The sequence below is a fragment of the Salmo trutta genome, chromosome 25, assembly GCF_901001165.1.
Source record: "Salmo trutta chromosome 25, fSalTru1.1, whole genome shotgun sequence".
Taxonomy (NCBI): domain Eukaryota; kingdom Metazoa; phylum Chordata; class Actinopteri; order Salmoniformes; family Salmonidae; genus Salmo; species Salmo trutta.
Window position 1 is genome coordinate 20,840,769 of NC_042981.1, and position 17,084 is coordinate 20,857,852.

At 44.0% G+C, this 17,084-nt stretch overlaps 1 protein-coding gene across 2 annotated transcripts in view; it reads left to right on the forward strand.

Annotated features, from left to right (window-relative positions):
- Positions 1–3,678: 3,678 nt before the first annotated feature.
- The window catches only part of LOC115162150 (uncharacterized protein C14orf132-like), a 75,887-nt gene continuing 62,481 nt past the window's right edge, over positions 3,679–17,084 (forward strand). Inside the window, exon 1 of one of the 2 annotated variants that reach the window (XM_029713170.1) lies at positions 3,679–3,760. In XM_029713170.1, the coding sequence (XP_029569030.1) occupies positions 3,734–3,760 (27 nt within the window). In that variant the 5' untranslated portion in view covers positions 3,679–3,733. Of the gene's footprint in view, positions 3,761–4,423; positions 4,469–17,084 lie in introns of those variants that run through there. The other variant, XM_029713172.1, reaches the window with a different exon arrangement.

Genomic DNA, 17,084 nt, shown 5'->3' on the forward strand with positions numbered 1-17,084 from the left:
GTAACGGACACCCCCGCAGCCCCCACGAGCGCTGGGGGCACATGTGCCTGTCATCCGTGTCTAGTTTTTCATAGAATTAATTTTGCGGGCCTCCAGTCTGGCACAGCAGTCAAAGGCACTGCATCGCAGTGGTAGAGGCTACACTACAGATCAGGGTTCAATTATGGGCTGTGTCGCAGCCGTCCACGACTGGGAGACCCATGAGGCGGCGCACAATTGGCCCAGCGTCATCCGGGCTAGGAAAGGGTTTGTCCTTGTTCCATTGCGCTCTAGCGACTCCTGTGGCAGGCTGGGCGATGCACGCTGACACGGTCACCAGTTGGACAGTGTTTCCTCTGACACATGGGTTTAGCGAGCAGTGTCAAGAAGCAGTGTGGCTTGGCAGGGTCGTGTTTCGGAGGACGCATGGCTCTCGATCTTCGCCAGCACATATCAGACCGAGAGCCTAATGATTCTTAGGTAGCCTAGTTCTTTATGAGTTTTCGTTTAGAAAACAATCTCTCAGCAGAAGCAACATTTATAGGGATGGTAAAAACAGCTTGATTGCCGTAGTAACATTAGGGAAACTTCAAATACAGCAGTTCTGCAACATTAAAAAAAATGAGAATTTTAGTAGACCAGGGGAATCTTTCAAGTTGAATTTAATTGACCTTGAATATTGCAGCCCATTTGTGTAGGCTATTAGTCAGACAAAACCCATTGACTTCAACAATAAATAGTGGCAGAATTTATCCTCAAGCAGACTTATTTTTTCCTCAATGTTAGGCTATTTGATGTGTCATTTTTATAAAAAGTTCATAAATAGCAGCTAAATCAATTGGTAGCGATTGGTAGCTGGTATGCTGTTGCATAAAAATAAAAAAAACTATCTGTAATGTTTAAATTTCCAACTTCAATTACTAAACAAGTAATGACATTATTGCCACTAGCCCCGACCTTGCAGGGGGTCCAGAGAAACTGCATTATGCCAGTGGTGAAAGAGGAAATCTTGTGCACAATGAGTATGCCACCGAGTCCAAGGTAGTTCCATTGTTTCTTTTACTCCTTGATTACCAGAGCCATGGATTTTCTGCAGGTTACCATAGGTGTCTCATTCAACCTTTATTTAACTAGGCAAGTCAGTCAAGAACAAATTCTTATTGACAATGATAACCTACCCCAGCCAATTGTGCACCACCCTATGGGACTCCCAATCATGGCCAGATGTGATTCAGCCTGGATTTGAACCAGGGACTGTAGTGATACCTCTTGCACTGAGATGCAGTGACTTAGACCACTGCACTACTCAGGGTGCCCATTAAAAAAAATGTATTCTAGAATTCTGATGGATGACACTTGAAATCCATTGCAAATTATTATCCAAAACTAAGGTTTCTAGTTAATGAGTATTTGCAGATACCCGTCACATTGATATTATAAATATCAACAGTGACAGTGAGTAGGCTACTGTCCAAACTTGTATTGTCTACATTTCAACGTGGTCTCAAAGCAAAATGCATTTTATTTTACTAAAATCTGCGCCACTCCATTCAGTATAATATGTTACTTTACATTAGGTTATAGTTGGGCTCCCAAGTGGCGCAGTGGTCTAAAGCACTGCATCTCAGCGCAAGAGGCATCACTACAGTCCCTGGTACAATTCCAGGCTGTATCACATCCAGCAAGGATTAGGAGTCCCATAGGGTGGCACACAATTGGCCCAGTGTCATCCAGGGTAGGCTGTGATTGTAAATAAGAATTTGTTCTTAACTGACTTGCCTAGCTAAATAAATATTGTTTTTTAAATATATAAACTCAGCATAAAAAGAAACATCCCTTTTTCAGGACCCTGTCTTTCAAAGATAATTCATAAAAATCCAAATAACTTCACAGATCTTCATTGTAAAGGGTTAAAACACTGTTTCCCATGCTTGTTCGATGAACCATAAACAATTAATGAACATGCACCTGTGGAACGGTCGTTAAGACACTAACAGCTTACAGACGGTAGGCAATTAAAGTGACAGTTATGAAAACTTAGGACACTAAAGAGGCCTTTCTACTGACTCTGAAAAACACCAAAAGAAAGATGCCCAGGGTCCCTGCTCATCTGCGTGAACATGCCGTAGGCATGCTGCAAGGAGGCATGAGGACTGCAGATGTGCCCAGGGCAATAATTTGCAATGTCCATACTGTGAGACGCCTAAGACAGCACTACAGGGAGACAGGACGGACAGCTGATCGTCCTCGCAGTGGCAGACCACGTGTAACAACACCTGCACAGGATCGGTTAATCCGAACATCACACCAGCGGGACAGGTACACGATGGCAACAACAACTGCAAGACAGGAATGTCAGTGTTCTGCCATGGCCAGTGAAGAGCCCGGATCTCAATCCCATTGAGCACGTCTGGGACCTGTTGGATCAGAGGGTGAGGGCTAGGGCCATTCCCCCCAGAAATGTCCGGGAACTTGCAGGTGCCTTGGTGGAAGAGTGGGGTAACATCTCACAGCAAGAACTGGCAAATCTGGCGCAGTCCACGAGGAGGAGATGCACTGCAGTACTTAATGTTACTTTCTGTTACTTTTGAATATGACCCCCGTTCACGGTCACAAATTCAATTTCTGTTAGTCACATGTCTGTGGAACTTGTTCAGTTCATGTGTCAGTTGTTGAATCTTGTTATGTTCATACAAATATCTACACATGTTAAATTTGATGAAAATAAACGCAGTTGACAGTGAGAGGATGTTTCATTTTTGCTGAGTTTATATTACATTGGCCTACTAATGAAATAGCGGTTCTACAATATACTATGATTTGTAGGACGTATAGTATTCTACATCTTGATTGTTTAGTATGATATAATTACTTTTGACTGCTTTTGTATGATATATTACATTAGACTGCTTTAGTATATTACATTCCATTGCTTTATGATATGATATGCTACACCAATTGTAACATATCATATTAATTTGAGTGTCCCGGATTTACGTAGGCCAATGTAAAATCAATGAACATAAAGTAACATGCCGTACTAAAAATAATTGCACAGATTTTAGTAAAATATTATACGTTTTGCTCTGAGACCAGGCTGTACATCTGACTCAAGCAGGTAGGCAGATTATATAGGCTAGGTGTTCTCTGAATCAATGAACTTCATGGGAATATTGGAGAGAAAAAAATCGAATTTACCTGTCGTTTTCTTTTGTAGCCTAGTCTGTATCACTGTAAAATATCGGTCAGGATACCGACATGATGGGGCACGTGAGTTTGAGAATAATGCCGTGACAGCTAACGCGAGAGGTAATCGATTCTAGCTGCGTAAAGCTGTTTAAAAGTAGGAATCTAATTGAGAGAGAGACAGAGAGAGAGAGCGAAAGAGACAGAGACAGAGATGGGGGAGCAGTCTATAGCCGTTGATCACCTGCCTCCATCCATATAGACTTCGAGAACTCAGTGAACAGCAGCATCATTCAATGTTCTCTTCTCGTGCTGTCTCTCAAACTCACATCCATTCTCCCGCTCTTTGCTCGCGCAGATGTCGACCTAAAGACCAGTCAACTCCATCTCTCGTCACACAATTGCCCTTTCTATGTAATTGTTCGACGTGTATTTCACATGAAATTAGAAAGATCCTGAAAACCGCTGGGGGCAAAAAGACCAATGATCTTTTTGGGAATAAGATACAATAGTCAACCATTTTTCCATCTCTTTTTGGGTGCGTAGTTGGTTTGACTAGAGCAACAGTATGGATCTCTCATTTATGGCTGCACAGGTAAGAATATGCGCTGTGTTTATTTGTCAGAAAGGGGTTTAGGCTGTTTGGAAACAAGTGGATGAAAAGCGAACGCCTGTCTTAACTTTTGTTTTATCAAAATTGAGGTCGTGGCATATTTAATTGTTGTAATAGGTTCAAGGACATACATCTAGTGAAATAGAAGCAATTATTGGTACAATGATGGTGCTCGATATATATGTTTTTATGTCCACGAATATTCACCATGAAGATCGACCTTTCCCCATTCACTATAATGGGGGATCCTGTTTTCTGGAAACAATGCCTAGAGTACCGCAGTCGGCCTTCAACTTGAAATTTTAAATGCAAGGGGAGAGTAGTTCTGCCCTGATTTACACTATCCAATGCTTTTTAACTTGTAAGAAAAATCAAGTTAGCTACCAAGCCTCGCAACTCAACTCCAATGAGATGTATATAGTGCCTTGCAAAAGTATTCAGACCCCTTGGATTTCTTCACGTTATTGTGTTACAAAGTGACATAAAAATTGATTACACGTTTTTTTATTGTCAACAACATGTATTTCACATGCAATTATACAGATCCTGAAGACCGCTGTGTGCAAAAAGACCAATGATATTTTTGGGAATAAGATAAACTATTCATCCATTTTCCATTTCTTTTTGGGTGCATAGTTGGTTTGACTAGACTAGAGCAACAGTATGGATCTCTCATTTATGGCTGCACAGGTAAGAATATGCACTGTGTTTGTGTCAGAAAGTGGTTTAGGCTATTTGGGAAAAAAGTGGATGAAAAGCAAACGCCTGTCTTAACTTTTGTTTTACCAAATTTGAGGGCGTGGGATATACACTTTTTGTTTTTAGTGTTAGAAATTGTTGACACATTTAGTTTATGTTAAGATAGGCTAAGTAAAGATATACTAAACAAAATATATACACAACAATTTCAAAGATTTTACCGGGTTACAGTTCATAGAAGGAAATCAGCCAATTGAAATAAATTAATGATGCCCTAATCTATGGATTTCACCTAATCAATGGATTTCACATGAAACTCAAAATTAGTTTTTTCCCCTACAAAAGGGCTTTATTACAGATGTTCAACGCATATTGAATTGACCATTACAAGGGTAGGCTGCCTATCTGCGTTTGTATGTTGTCAACTATATTGCTACTGACATGTGGAACAGTCTCAGATTGGTCTCTGTGTAGTTTTGTGTTTTTAGATTCATTTTTAATTTCTATTAGGTTTTAATTTTAATTGCAGTTTAGTTTCAGTAAGTTTTTAGGCCTGATTTTATTGTTTTTATATATATATTTCGTTTTTATATTATTTCGTTTCACATTTAGCTGTAGGGTTAGGGATTGAAAGCATGCCTACTGTGTTGTAAGCCTATAGTGTTTTTTGGGATGTCACTTCTTACAACTGGGGGGCAGTAATACATAAGGTGATGGGGTCAGATGATAGGTTAGCTTAGGTTTAAGTCATGAAGTCAATCTCAATGTGACTTGGATTTAAAAAGCGCAGAGACTGGTGCAAAAAAATATGGTGGAAGGAAACTATCTTGCACATTTACGTCACTGAAGTAGGTTATAGGGGACTACACCATAGACCAGGGATCATCTAATAGATTCAGCCACGGGCCGATTTGTTCTTGAGTGGATGGTCAGGGGGCCGGAACATAATAAAAACATATTTTTAGATTGCAAATTGACCGCAAGAAGCCCAAACAAATATAATATTTGACTAAAACATAATTACTTCAAACCTTGCATACATTTGTATATGATCACATACAGTGCCTTCTGAAAATATTCCTACCCCTTTACTAATTCCACATTTTGTTCTGTTGCAGCCTGAATTCAAAATTGTCTTTTTTTTCCCTCACAGATCCACACAATACACCATATTAACTGAAAGCATGTTTTTAGAAAATGTATTGAAAATTCAATACAGAAATATCTAATTTACATAAGTGTTCACACCCTTGAGTCGATACTTTCCATTGTATTTGTATTTTGTATTTATTAAGGATCCCCACCTACTCTTCCTGGGGTCTAGCAACATTAAGGAAGTTATAAAATATTACATTTCATAACACATTAAGTGTGTTCCTTCAGGCCACTACTTTACTATCACTTATCTACAGTTCAAAATCCATGTGTACGTCTGTGTAGAGTGCGTGTCTTATCATGTGTATGTGTGTCTGTGGCTGTGTCTGTGTCTCTTCACAATCCCCGCTGTTCCATTAGGTGTATTTTTATCTTCTTTTTTTATATGATTCTACTGCTTGCATCAGTTACCTGATGTGCAATAGAGTTCCATGTAGCCATGGCTCTATGTAGTACTATGCGCCTCCCATAGTTTGTTCTTGACTTGGGGACTGTGAAGAGACCTCTTGTGGCATGTCTTGTGGGGTATGCATGGGTGTCCGATCTGTGTGCTAGTAGTTTAAACAGACACCTCAGTTCATTCAGCATGTCAACACTTCTTACAATAACAAGTAATGATGAAGTCAATCTCTCTTCCACTTTGAGCCATGAGAGATTGTCATGCATATTATTAATATTAGCTCTCTGTGTACATTTAAGGGCCAGCCGTGCTGCCCTGTTCTGAGCCAATTGTAATTTTCTGAGGTCCCTCTTTGTGGCACCTGACCACACAACTGAACAGTAGTCCAGGTGCAACAAAACTAGGGCCTGTAGGACCTGCCTTGTTGACAGTGGGGTCAAGACAGTAGAGCAGCACCTTATCATGGACATACTTCTCCCCATCTTATCTACTGTTGTATCGATATGTTTTGACCATGACAGTTTACAATCCAGGGTAACTCCAAGCAGTTTAGTCACCTCAACTTGCTCGATTTCCACATTATTTATTTAGTTTAGTTGAGGTTTAGGGTTTAGTGAATGATTTGTCCCAAATACAATGCTTTTAGTTTTTTAAATATTTAGGACTAACTTATTCTTTGCCACCCATTCTGAAACTAACTGCAGCTCTTTACTCAAAGCCAGTGGAATGTCATTAGTAAAGATTGAAAAAAGTAAGGGGCTTAGACAGCTGCCGTGGGGGAATTCCTGATTTTACCTGGATTGTGTTGGAGAGGCTTTCATTAAAGAACACCCTCTGTATTCTGTTAGACAGGTATTTCTTTATCCACAATATAGCAGGGGGTGTAAAGCCATAACACATATGTTTTTCTACCAGCAGGCTATGATCGATAATGTCAAAAGCTGCACTGAAGTCTAACAAAACAGCTCCCTCAGTCTTTTTATCATCAATTTCTCATCATCAAAGTGCCGTGCTTGTTGAATGTCCTTCCCTATAAGCGTGCTGAAAGTCTGTTGTCAATTTGTTTACAGTAAAATAGCATTGAATCTGGTCAACAACAAAAAAATCCAAAAGGTTTACTAAGGGTTGGCAACAGGCTGATTGGTCAGCTATTTGAGCCAGTAAAGGGGGCTTTACTATTCTTAGGTAGCGGAATTACTTTTGCTTCCCTCCAGGCCTGAGGGCACACACTTTCTAGGCTTAGATTGAAGATAGTGGCAATATCATCTGCTATTAACCTCAGTAATTTTCCATCCAAGTTGTCAGACCCCGGTGGCTTGTCATTGTTGATAGACAACAATAATCTTTTCACCTCTTCCACAATCACTTTACAGAATCCAAAATGAAAATGCTTGTCTTTCATAATTTAATCAGTTATGCTTAGATGTGTAGTGGCAGCGTTTGTTGCTGGTATGGCATGCCTACATTTGAGTTTGTAGAAGCACCATTGTCAGAGATTCTAGCTGTGAGTCTTTCTGCGTGAATCTCTAAGAGCTTTTCACACCTGGATTGTGCAACGTTTCCCCATTATTGTTTTCAAAATTCTTGATCATTGTTAGACAACAATTTTCAGGTCTTGCCATAGATTTTCAAACAGATTTAAGTCAAAACTGTAACTCGCCAATATTTAGTGTCTTCTTGGTAAGCAACTCCAGTGGAGATTTGACCTTGTGTATTAGGTTATTGTTCTGCTGAAAGACTAATTAATCTCCCAGTGTCTGGTGGAAAGCAGACAGAACCAGGTTTTCCTCTAGGATTTGGACTGTGCTTAGCTCCATTCTGTTTCTTTTCTATCCTGAGAAACTCCCCAGAAATGTGGTACTCAGTGGTGACACATTTTTTTAAGTATTACTTTAATGCCTTGTTGCAAACAGAATGGATGTTTTGGAATATTTGCATTCTGTACAGGCTTCCTTCTTTTCACTCTGTCATCTAGTAACTACAATGTTGTTAATCCATCCTCAGTTTTCTCCTATCACAGTCATTAAACTCTGTAACTATTTAAGTCACCATTGGCCTCATGGTGAAATCCCTGAGCGGTTTCCTTCCTCTCAAGCAATTGAGTTAGGTAGGACTCCTGTATCTTTGTAGTGACTGGGTGTATTGATACACCATCCAAAGTGTAATTAATAACTTCACCATGCTCAAAATACTATTTTGTTTTGACCCATCTACAGTTGAAGTCGGATGTTTACATACACTTAGATTGGAGTCATTAAAACTTGTTTTTCAACCACTCCTCCAATTTCTTGTTTGCAAACTAGAGTTTTGGCAAGTTGGTTAGGACATCTGCTTTGTGCATGACACAATTAATTTTTCCCAACAATTGTTTACAGACAGATTATTTCACTTATAATTCACTGTATCACATTTCCAGTGGGTCAGACGTTTACATACACTAAGTTGACTGTGCCTTTAAACAGCTTGGGAAATTCCAGAAAATGATGTCATGGCTTTAGAAGCTTCTGATAGGCTAATTGACATTATTTGAGTCAATTGGAGGTGTACCTGTGAATGTATTTCAAGGCCTATCTTCAAACTCAGTGCCTCTTTGCTTGACATCATGGGAAAAGCTAAAGAAATCAGCCAAGACCTCAGAAAAAACATTGTAGACCTCCACAAGTCTGGTTCATCCTTGGGAGCAATTTCCAAACGCCTGGAGGTACCACGTTCATGTGTACAAACAATAGTACGCAAGTATAAACACCATGGGACCACGCAGCCGTCATACCACTCAGGAAGGAGACGCGTTCTGTCTCCTAGAAATGAACGTACTTTGGTACGAAAAGTGCAAATCAATCCCAGAACACAGCAAAGGACCTTGTGAAGATGCTGGAGGAAACAGGTACAAAATGATCTATATCCACAGTAAAACGAGTCCTATGTCGACATAACCTGAAAGGCCGCTCAGCAAGGAAGAAGCCACTGCTCCAAAACAGCCAAATAAAAGCCAGTCTACGGTTTGCAACTGCACATGAGGACAAAGATCGTACTTTTTGGAGAAATGTCCTCTGGTCTGATGAAACAAAAATATAACTGTTTGGCCATAATGACCATCATTATGTTTGGAGGAAAAAGGGGGATGCTTGCAAGCCGAAGAACACCATCCCAACCGTGAAGCACAGGGGTGGCAGCATCATGTTGTGGGGGTGCTTTGCTGCAGGAGGGACTGGTTAACTTCACAAAATAGATGGCATCATGAGGCAGGGAAATTATGTGGATATACTGAAGCAACATCTCAAGACATCAGTCAGGAAGTTAAAGCTCGGTTGCAAATGGGTCTTCCAAATGGACAATGACCCCAAGCATACTTCCAAAGTTGTGGCAAAATGGCTTAAGGACACCAAGTCTTCATTATTATTCTACAATGTAGGAAAACCCTTGAGTAGGTGTGTCCAAACTTTTGACTGGAACTGTATATACAGTGCATTCGGAAAGTTTTCAGACCCCTTGACTTTTTCCACATTTTGTTACGTTACAGCCTTATTCTAAAATAGATTAAATTGTTTTTTCCCCTCATCATTCTAAACTCAATACACCATAATGACAAAGCACAAAAAGATTATTAGAAATGGAAATATGACATTTACATTAGTATTCAGACCCTTCACTCTGTACTTTGTTAAAGTACCTTTGGCAGTGATTACAGCCTCAAGTCTTCTTGGGTATGACGCTAGAAGCTTGGCACACCTGTATTTGGGGAGTTTCTCCCATTCCTCTCTGCCGATCCTCTCAAGCTCTGTCAGGTTGGATGGGGAGCGTCGCTGCACAGCTGTTTTCAGGTCTCTCCAGAGATGTTCGATTGGGTTCAAGTCCGGGCTCTGGCTGGGCCACTCAAGGACATTCAGAGACTTGTCCCGAAGCCACTCATGTGTTGTCTTGGCTGTGTGCTTAGGGTCATTGTCCTGTTGGAAGGTGAACCTTTGCCCCAATCTGAGGCCCTGAGCACTCTGGGGCAGGTTTTCATCAAGGATCTCTCTGTACTTTGCGCCGTTCATCTTTCCCTCGATCCTGACTAGTCTCCCCCACCCTGCTGCTTTAAAACATCCCCACAGCATGATGTTGCCACCACCATGCTTCAACGTAGAGATGGTGCCAGGTTTCCTCCAGACGTGACGCTTGACATTCAAACCAAAGAGTTCAATCTTGGTTTCATCAGACCAGAGAATCTTGCTTCTTATGGTCTGAAAGTCTTTAGGTGCCATTTGACAAACTCCAAGCGAGCTGTCATGTGCCTTTTACTGAGGAGTGGCTTCTGTCTGGCCACTCTACTATAAAAGCCTGCTTGGTGGAGTGCTGCAGAGATGGTTGTCCTTCTGGAAGGTTCTCCCATCTCCACAGAGGAACTCTGGAGGCTGTCATTGTGACCATTGGGTTCTTGGTCACCCCTCTGACCAAGGCCCTTCTCCCCCGATTGCTCAGTTTGGCCGGGAAGCCAGTTCTAGGAAGAGTCTTGGTGGTTCCAAACTTCTTCCATTTAAGAATGATGGAGGTCCCTGTGTTCTTGGGGACTTTCAATGCTGCAGAAATGTTTTGGTACTCTTCCCCAGATATGTGCCTCGACACAATCCTGTCTCGGAGCTCTACAGACAGTTCCTTAGACCTCACGGCTTTGTTTTTGCTCTGACATGCACTGTCAACTGTGGGACCTTATATAGACAGGTGTGTGCCTTACCAAATCATGTCCAATCAATTGAATTTACCACAGGTGGACTCCAATCAAGTTGTAGAAACATCTCAAGGATGATTAATGGAAACAGGATGCACCTGAGCTCAATTTCGAGTCTCATAGCAAAGGGTCTGAATACTTATGTATACAAGGTATTTCTGTTTTTAATTTTTAATACATTTGCAAAAACAACTGAAAACCTTTTCTCTCTTTTTCATTGTGGGTATTATGTGTACAGTCGTGGCCAAAAGTTTTGAGAATGACACAAATATTAATTTCCACAAAGTTTGCTGCTTCAGTGTCTTTAGATATTTTTGTCAGATGTTACTATGGAATACTGAAGTATAATTACAAGCATTTCACAAGTTTCAAAGGCTTTTATTGATAATTACATGAAGTTGATGAAAAGAGTCAATATTTGCAGTGTTGACCCTTCTTTTTCAAGACCTCTGCAATACGCCCTGGCATGCTGTCAATTAACTTCTGGGCCAAATCCTGACTGATGGCAGCCCATTCTTTCATAATCAATACTTGGAGTTTGTCAGAATTTGTGGGTTTTTGTTTGTCCACCCGCCTCTTGAGGATTGACCACAAGTTCTCAATGGGATTAAGGTCTGGGGAGTTTCCTGGCCATGGACCCAAAATATTGATGTCTTGTTCCCCGAGCCACTTAGTTATCACTTTTGCCTTATGGCAAGGTGCTCCATCATGCTGGAGAAGGCATTGTTTGTCACCAAACTGTTCCTGGATGGTTGGGAGAAGTTGCACTCGGAGGATGTGTTGGTACCATTCTTTATTTATGGCTGTGTTCTTAGGCAAAATTGTGAGTGACCCCACTCACTTGGTTGAGAAGCAACCCCACACATGAATGGTCTCAGGATGCTTTACTGTTGGCATGACACAGGACTGATGGTAGCGCTCACCTTGTCTTTTTTCCGGATGCACCAGACAATCGGAAAGGGAATTCATCAGAGAAAATGACTTTACCCCAATCCTCAGCAGTCCAATCCCTGTACCGTTTGCAGAATATCAGTCTGTCCCTGATGTTTTTCCTGGAGAGAAGTGGCTTCTTTGCTGCCCTTCTTGACACCAGGCCATCCTCAAAGTCTTCGCCTCACTGTGCGTGCAGATGCACTCACACCTGCCTGCTGCCATTCCTGAGCAAGCTCTGTACTGGTGGTGCCCCGATCCCGCAGCTGAATCAACTTTAGGAGACGGTCCTGGCGCTTGCTGGACTTTCTTGGGCACCCTGAAGTCTTCTTCACAACAATTGAACCGCTCTCCTTGAAGATCTGATAAATGGTTGATTTAGGTGCAATCTTACTGGCAGCAATATCCTTGCCTGTGAAGCCCTTTTTGTGCAAAGCAATGATGACGGCACGTGTTTCCTTGCAGGTAACCATGGTTGACAGAGGAAGAACAATGATTCCAAGCACCACCCTCCTTTTGAAGCTTCCAGTCTGTTATTCGAACTCAATCAGCATGACAGAGTGATCTCCAGCCTTGTCCTCATCAACACTCACACCTGTGTTAAATAGAGAATCACTGACATGATGTCAGCTGGTCCTTTTGTGGCAGGGCTCAAATGCAGTGGAAATGTTTTTGGGGTATTCAGTTCATTTGCATGGCAAATAGGGACTTTGCAATTTATTGCAATTCATCTGATCACTCTTCATAACATTCTGCAGTATATGCAAATTGCCATCATACAAACTGAGGCAGTAGACTTTGTGAAAATTAATATTTGTGTCATGCTCAACTTTTGGCCACGACTGTAGATTGATGAGGATTTAAAGTTATTTAATCCATTTTGGAATAAGGCTGTAATGTAACAAAATGTGGAAAAAGTAAAAGGGTCTGAATACTTTCCGAATGCACTGTATATGGGGGATTGGAAATGATGCAAACAATTACATTGATAGAAGCCACAATCTATCTGCATTTATTAAAAACAACAACAAAAAAACATAATAAGTTATATGGACTCATTCTGTCCCCCATACATACAACCAACATCTGTAAGGTCCCTCTGTCCAGTATTATATTTCAAGCACAGATTCAACTACACTGAGCTTTTCGACCAGGGAACTTTTCGAAAGCCTCATAAAGAACGGGAGTGATTGTTAGATGGGTAACAATAACATCAGACATTTAATATCTCTTTAAGCATGGTCAAGTTAATAATTATGCTGTGGATTATGTATCAAACCACCCAAACACATCAAAGATACAGTCGTCCTTCTGAACTGAGCTGCATAACAGGAATGAAACTTCTCAGGGATGTTACTATTAGGCCATTGGCGATTTTATAATAGCTACAGTGTTCATTGGCTGTGATGGGAGAAAACTGAGGAAGGAACAAAAACATTGTAGTGACTCTACAATAGTGACCTAAATGACAGCGTGAAAAGAAGAATACAAATATACAGAATAAAAATATTCAAAAACGTGCATCTTGTATGCCACAAGCCACTAAAGTAATACTGCAAAAAAACATAGCAAAGAAAACACTTTTTGGCCTAAATGCAAAGCCTTATGTTTGGGGCAGATCCAACACAACCCATCTACTTGAGTAACTGCCTCCTTATTTTCAAGCATGAAGGTGGCTGCATAACGGTATGGGTATTATCAAAGCTCAGGATAAGACCCAGATGCAGAAAACAGGAAACAAAGGGCTGTGAGACATAGGTTTAATCCTAGACACATGAAAAGTGTGATGAATTCGGAGGGTATGGGGCAACAGAAGACGAACGGCAGAAGGGCTAATGATCTTGGAGATAGGGAAAGGGCCGATAAAGCGGGGGGAAAGTTTGCAGAACTCCACCCGGAGGGGCAGGTCATGAGTGGACAGCCATACTCTCTGCCTGAGACGATACCGGGGAGCCGGGGTCCGGTGGCGGTCATCGATACCTGGAGGTGGTTTTGAGAAGAGCCGACCGGGCTCTTTTCCAGGTACAACGACAGCGGCGAACAAACATCTGGGCCGAGTGTATGCCGACCTCTTCCTCTTACTCTGGGAAGAGCAGGGGGATATCCCAGGGAACACTCGAAAGGCGAGAGCCCAGAGTCAGAGCAGGGCAGGGTGTTGCAGGCATATTCAACCCACACGAGTTGCTAGCTCCAGGTGGTGGGGTGGTGAGACAAGGCAGCGAAGAGTCGTCTCCAGGTCTTGGTTGGCTCGCTCCGACTGGCCGTTGGACTGAAGTTGAAATCCGGAGGACAGGCTGGCCGACGACCCAATGAGCGTGCAGAACGCCTTCCAGATCCGGAACAAGAACTGAGGACCCCGGTCGGAGACCATGTCCACCGGGAGTCCATGGATCCGGAAGACACGCTGCAACATGAGCTGGGCCGTCTCTTTGGCAGAGGGTAGCTTGTGGAGAGGAATGAAGTGGGCGGCTTTGGAAAACCGGTCCGCTACTGTCAGGATGGCGATGTTGCCATCAGACGGGGAAGACCAGTGACAAAGTCCAGGGATATGTGAGACCAGGTATGGTGAGGGACAGGCAGTGGTTGATAAAGACCAGCCGGAGCTTGCTGAGGAGTCTTGTTCTCCGCACAGATCGTGCAGGCGGCTACGAACGCGGAGATGTCTGGAACCATGGTAGGCCACCAAAAGCGTTGCCACACAAAGGCCAAGGTCCGACGGGAGCCCGGGTGGGAGGCAAGCCTGAAGGAGTGGGCCCACTCCAGGACCTAGGAACTGACAGCATCTGCCACCCCCCCCCCCCTGGGTTCGGCTGGGAATGCAGCGCCTCACGAACATGCTTCCCTATTCCCCAGATGAGTGCAGTCGCTAGACACGAGGTGGGAAGGCTGGTCTCGGGGTCCGAGGGTGCAGTCCCTCTCCTATCCTGGTCGGTAGGAGAGGGAGAAGTTAAACCGGGTGAAAAGCAGGGCCCACCTAGCTTGCCTGGAATTGAGATGCTTGGCAGTGCTGAGATATTCCAGGGTCTTGTGGTCCGTCCACACAATGAGCGGATGTTCCGCCCCCTCCAACAATTATCTCCACTCCTCCAATGCCAACTTCATTGCGAGATGCTCAAGATTCCCCACATCGTAGTTCTTCTCTGTGGCATTGAGGCGATGGGAGAAGAAGGCACAGGGATGTAACTTGAGGTGCAGGGCAGAGAGCTGGGATAGGACAGCGCCCCACTCCAACATCTGAAGCATCACAAACTGGATGAACCAATATGGGAGCAGTGGTGGAGCAGTGCTTGATGTCCCGGAACGCCTGGTCAGCAGCTGGGGACCATGTGAACGGAACCTTGGGTGAGGTGAGTGCAGACAGGGGGGAAGCCAGGGTGCTGTAACCCCGGGATAAAGTGGCGATAGAAGTTGGCAAATCCCAGGAAACGTTGCAGCTGCACTCTGGACGTAGGCTGGGGGCAATCTACCACTGCTCTCACCTTCCCAGAATCCATCTGTACATTCCCTGCAGCGATGATGTAACCAAGGAAGGGGATGGTGAAGTGATGGAATTCTGCATTTCTCCGCATTTCACAAAAAGCTGGTTCTCCAGGATACGCTGGAGGAACTGTCGGATATGGAGCACGTGTTTTTGGGCTGAGTGGGAGAAAACAAGGATGTCATTGAGGTAGACAAAAATGAACCGGTTCAACATGTCGCGGATAACGTAATTAACCAGGGCCTGGAACACAGCAGTCCAAATAGCATGACCAGGTATTCCTAGTGGCCACTGGCCATGTTGAAGGTAGTCTTCCTCTCATCCCCTTCCCGTATCCGAACCAGATGGTAGGTGTTCCGCAGGTCCAATTTGGAGAAAACGGTTGCCCCCTGGAGTGGCTCGAAGGCCGAGGCGATGAGTGGAAGTGGGTAGCGGTTCTTCACCGTGATTTCATTGAGTCAGTCCCTGGTAGTTGATGCACGGGTGCAGAATCTTGTCGAACTTCTCCACAAAGAAGAAACCTGCACCGGCGGGGGAGGCTGAAGGACAGATACACCCTGTAGCTAGAGAGTCCTCGATGTATGTCTCCATAGCCTTGGTCTCCAGACCCAACAGAGAGTACAGTCATCCCCAGGGCGGTGGGGTGCCAGGGAGAAAGTCGATCCCGCAGTCATAGGGTCGGTGTGGAGGAAGTGAAGTGGCCCGGGCCTTACAGAAAACCTCCTGGTACTCTGTGGGAATGGCGGAGAGGTCCAGGGCAACTTCCGAGCCCACAGGAAGACGTCCGAAGGCAGACTGTGCTTACTTCAGACAATGGGCATGGCAGAACGGGCTCCAGCGCATAATGGCACCAGCAGTCCAGTTTATGAGGGGATTGTGTCGCTGGAGCCAAGATAATCCCAATACCACAGGAACCTGAGGAGACTTAGTCAGCATAAATTGGATTGCCTCGCTGTGGTTCCCTGACACTCATAGGTTGATGGGAGTAGTATTGTGAGTGACCTGGCCTATAGAGGTCCCATCCAGCGCTCTAACGTCCATGAGAATGGAGAGGGGCTGAGTGGGGAAGCCCTGCTCGTGCGCCAGGGTAGCATCCAAAAAATAAATCGACTCAAGAGGTGATGAGTACCCGGAGGGATTTCGACTGGTTCCCTCATAGCAGGATAGCATGGAAAGGGGTGCGAGTAAGGGGAGAGGAAAAGTTCACTGTATGGCCCACCAGAGTACTCGCTCCTTCTTGATGAGCCTGGGTTTTTAATGGGCAGGTAGCTACAAATGGCCCATAGCTCCATAATATAGACAGCTCTAGGTGTGGAGTCGGCGTAAGTGCTCAGCCGGAGTCAATCTAGCCATGTCCAGGTGCTCCAGCCATGTCTAGCCATGTCCATGGACTCCAAAGGAGGCGAGTCGGCAGCCCTCGGTGATTCCCGAGAGAACTCGGGTGACGTCGGGTTCACTCGGACATGTAGACTTCAGGGGTATCTGGGATTCTTCGGAGGCGAGGTGGGAATCGAGGGCAAACGAAGGCGACAGGGCACAGATTCCCTTTCCCTCCTATGAAGCCGCCCATCGATCTGGATAGTCAAGACTATGAGAGAGTCAAGGTCCATGGGCAGCTCCCGAGCTGCAAGCTCATCTTTGATCACCTCCGATAATCCGTGAAGGAACATGTCGAACAATGCTTCCGGGTTCCAGACACTCTCAGCCGCCAACGTGTGAAAATCCTCTGCGTAGTCTGCCACACTACGGGAGTCTTGACGTAGCTGGAGGAGCTTACGAGCAGCCTCTCTCCAGGACAACAGAAAATCAAACATCTTCCGAACTTCTGCCACAAACTCCTCCAGACTGAGTCGGACGGCGGACTGTTGCTCCCACACCGCCGTATCCCAGGCAAGTGCCCTTCCGGACAACAGTGTTATGATGTACGCTATCCTCG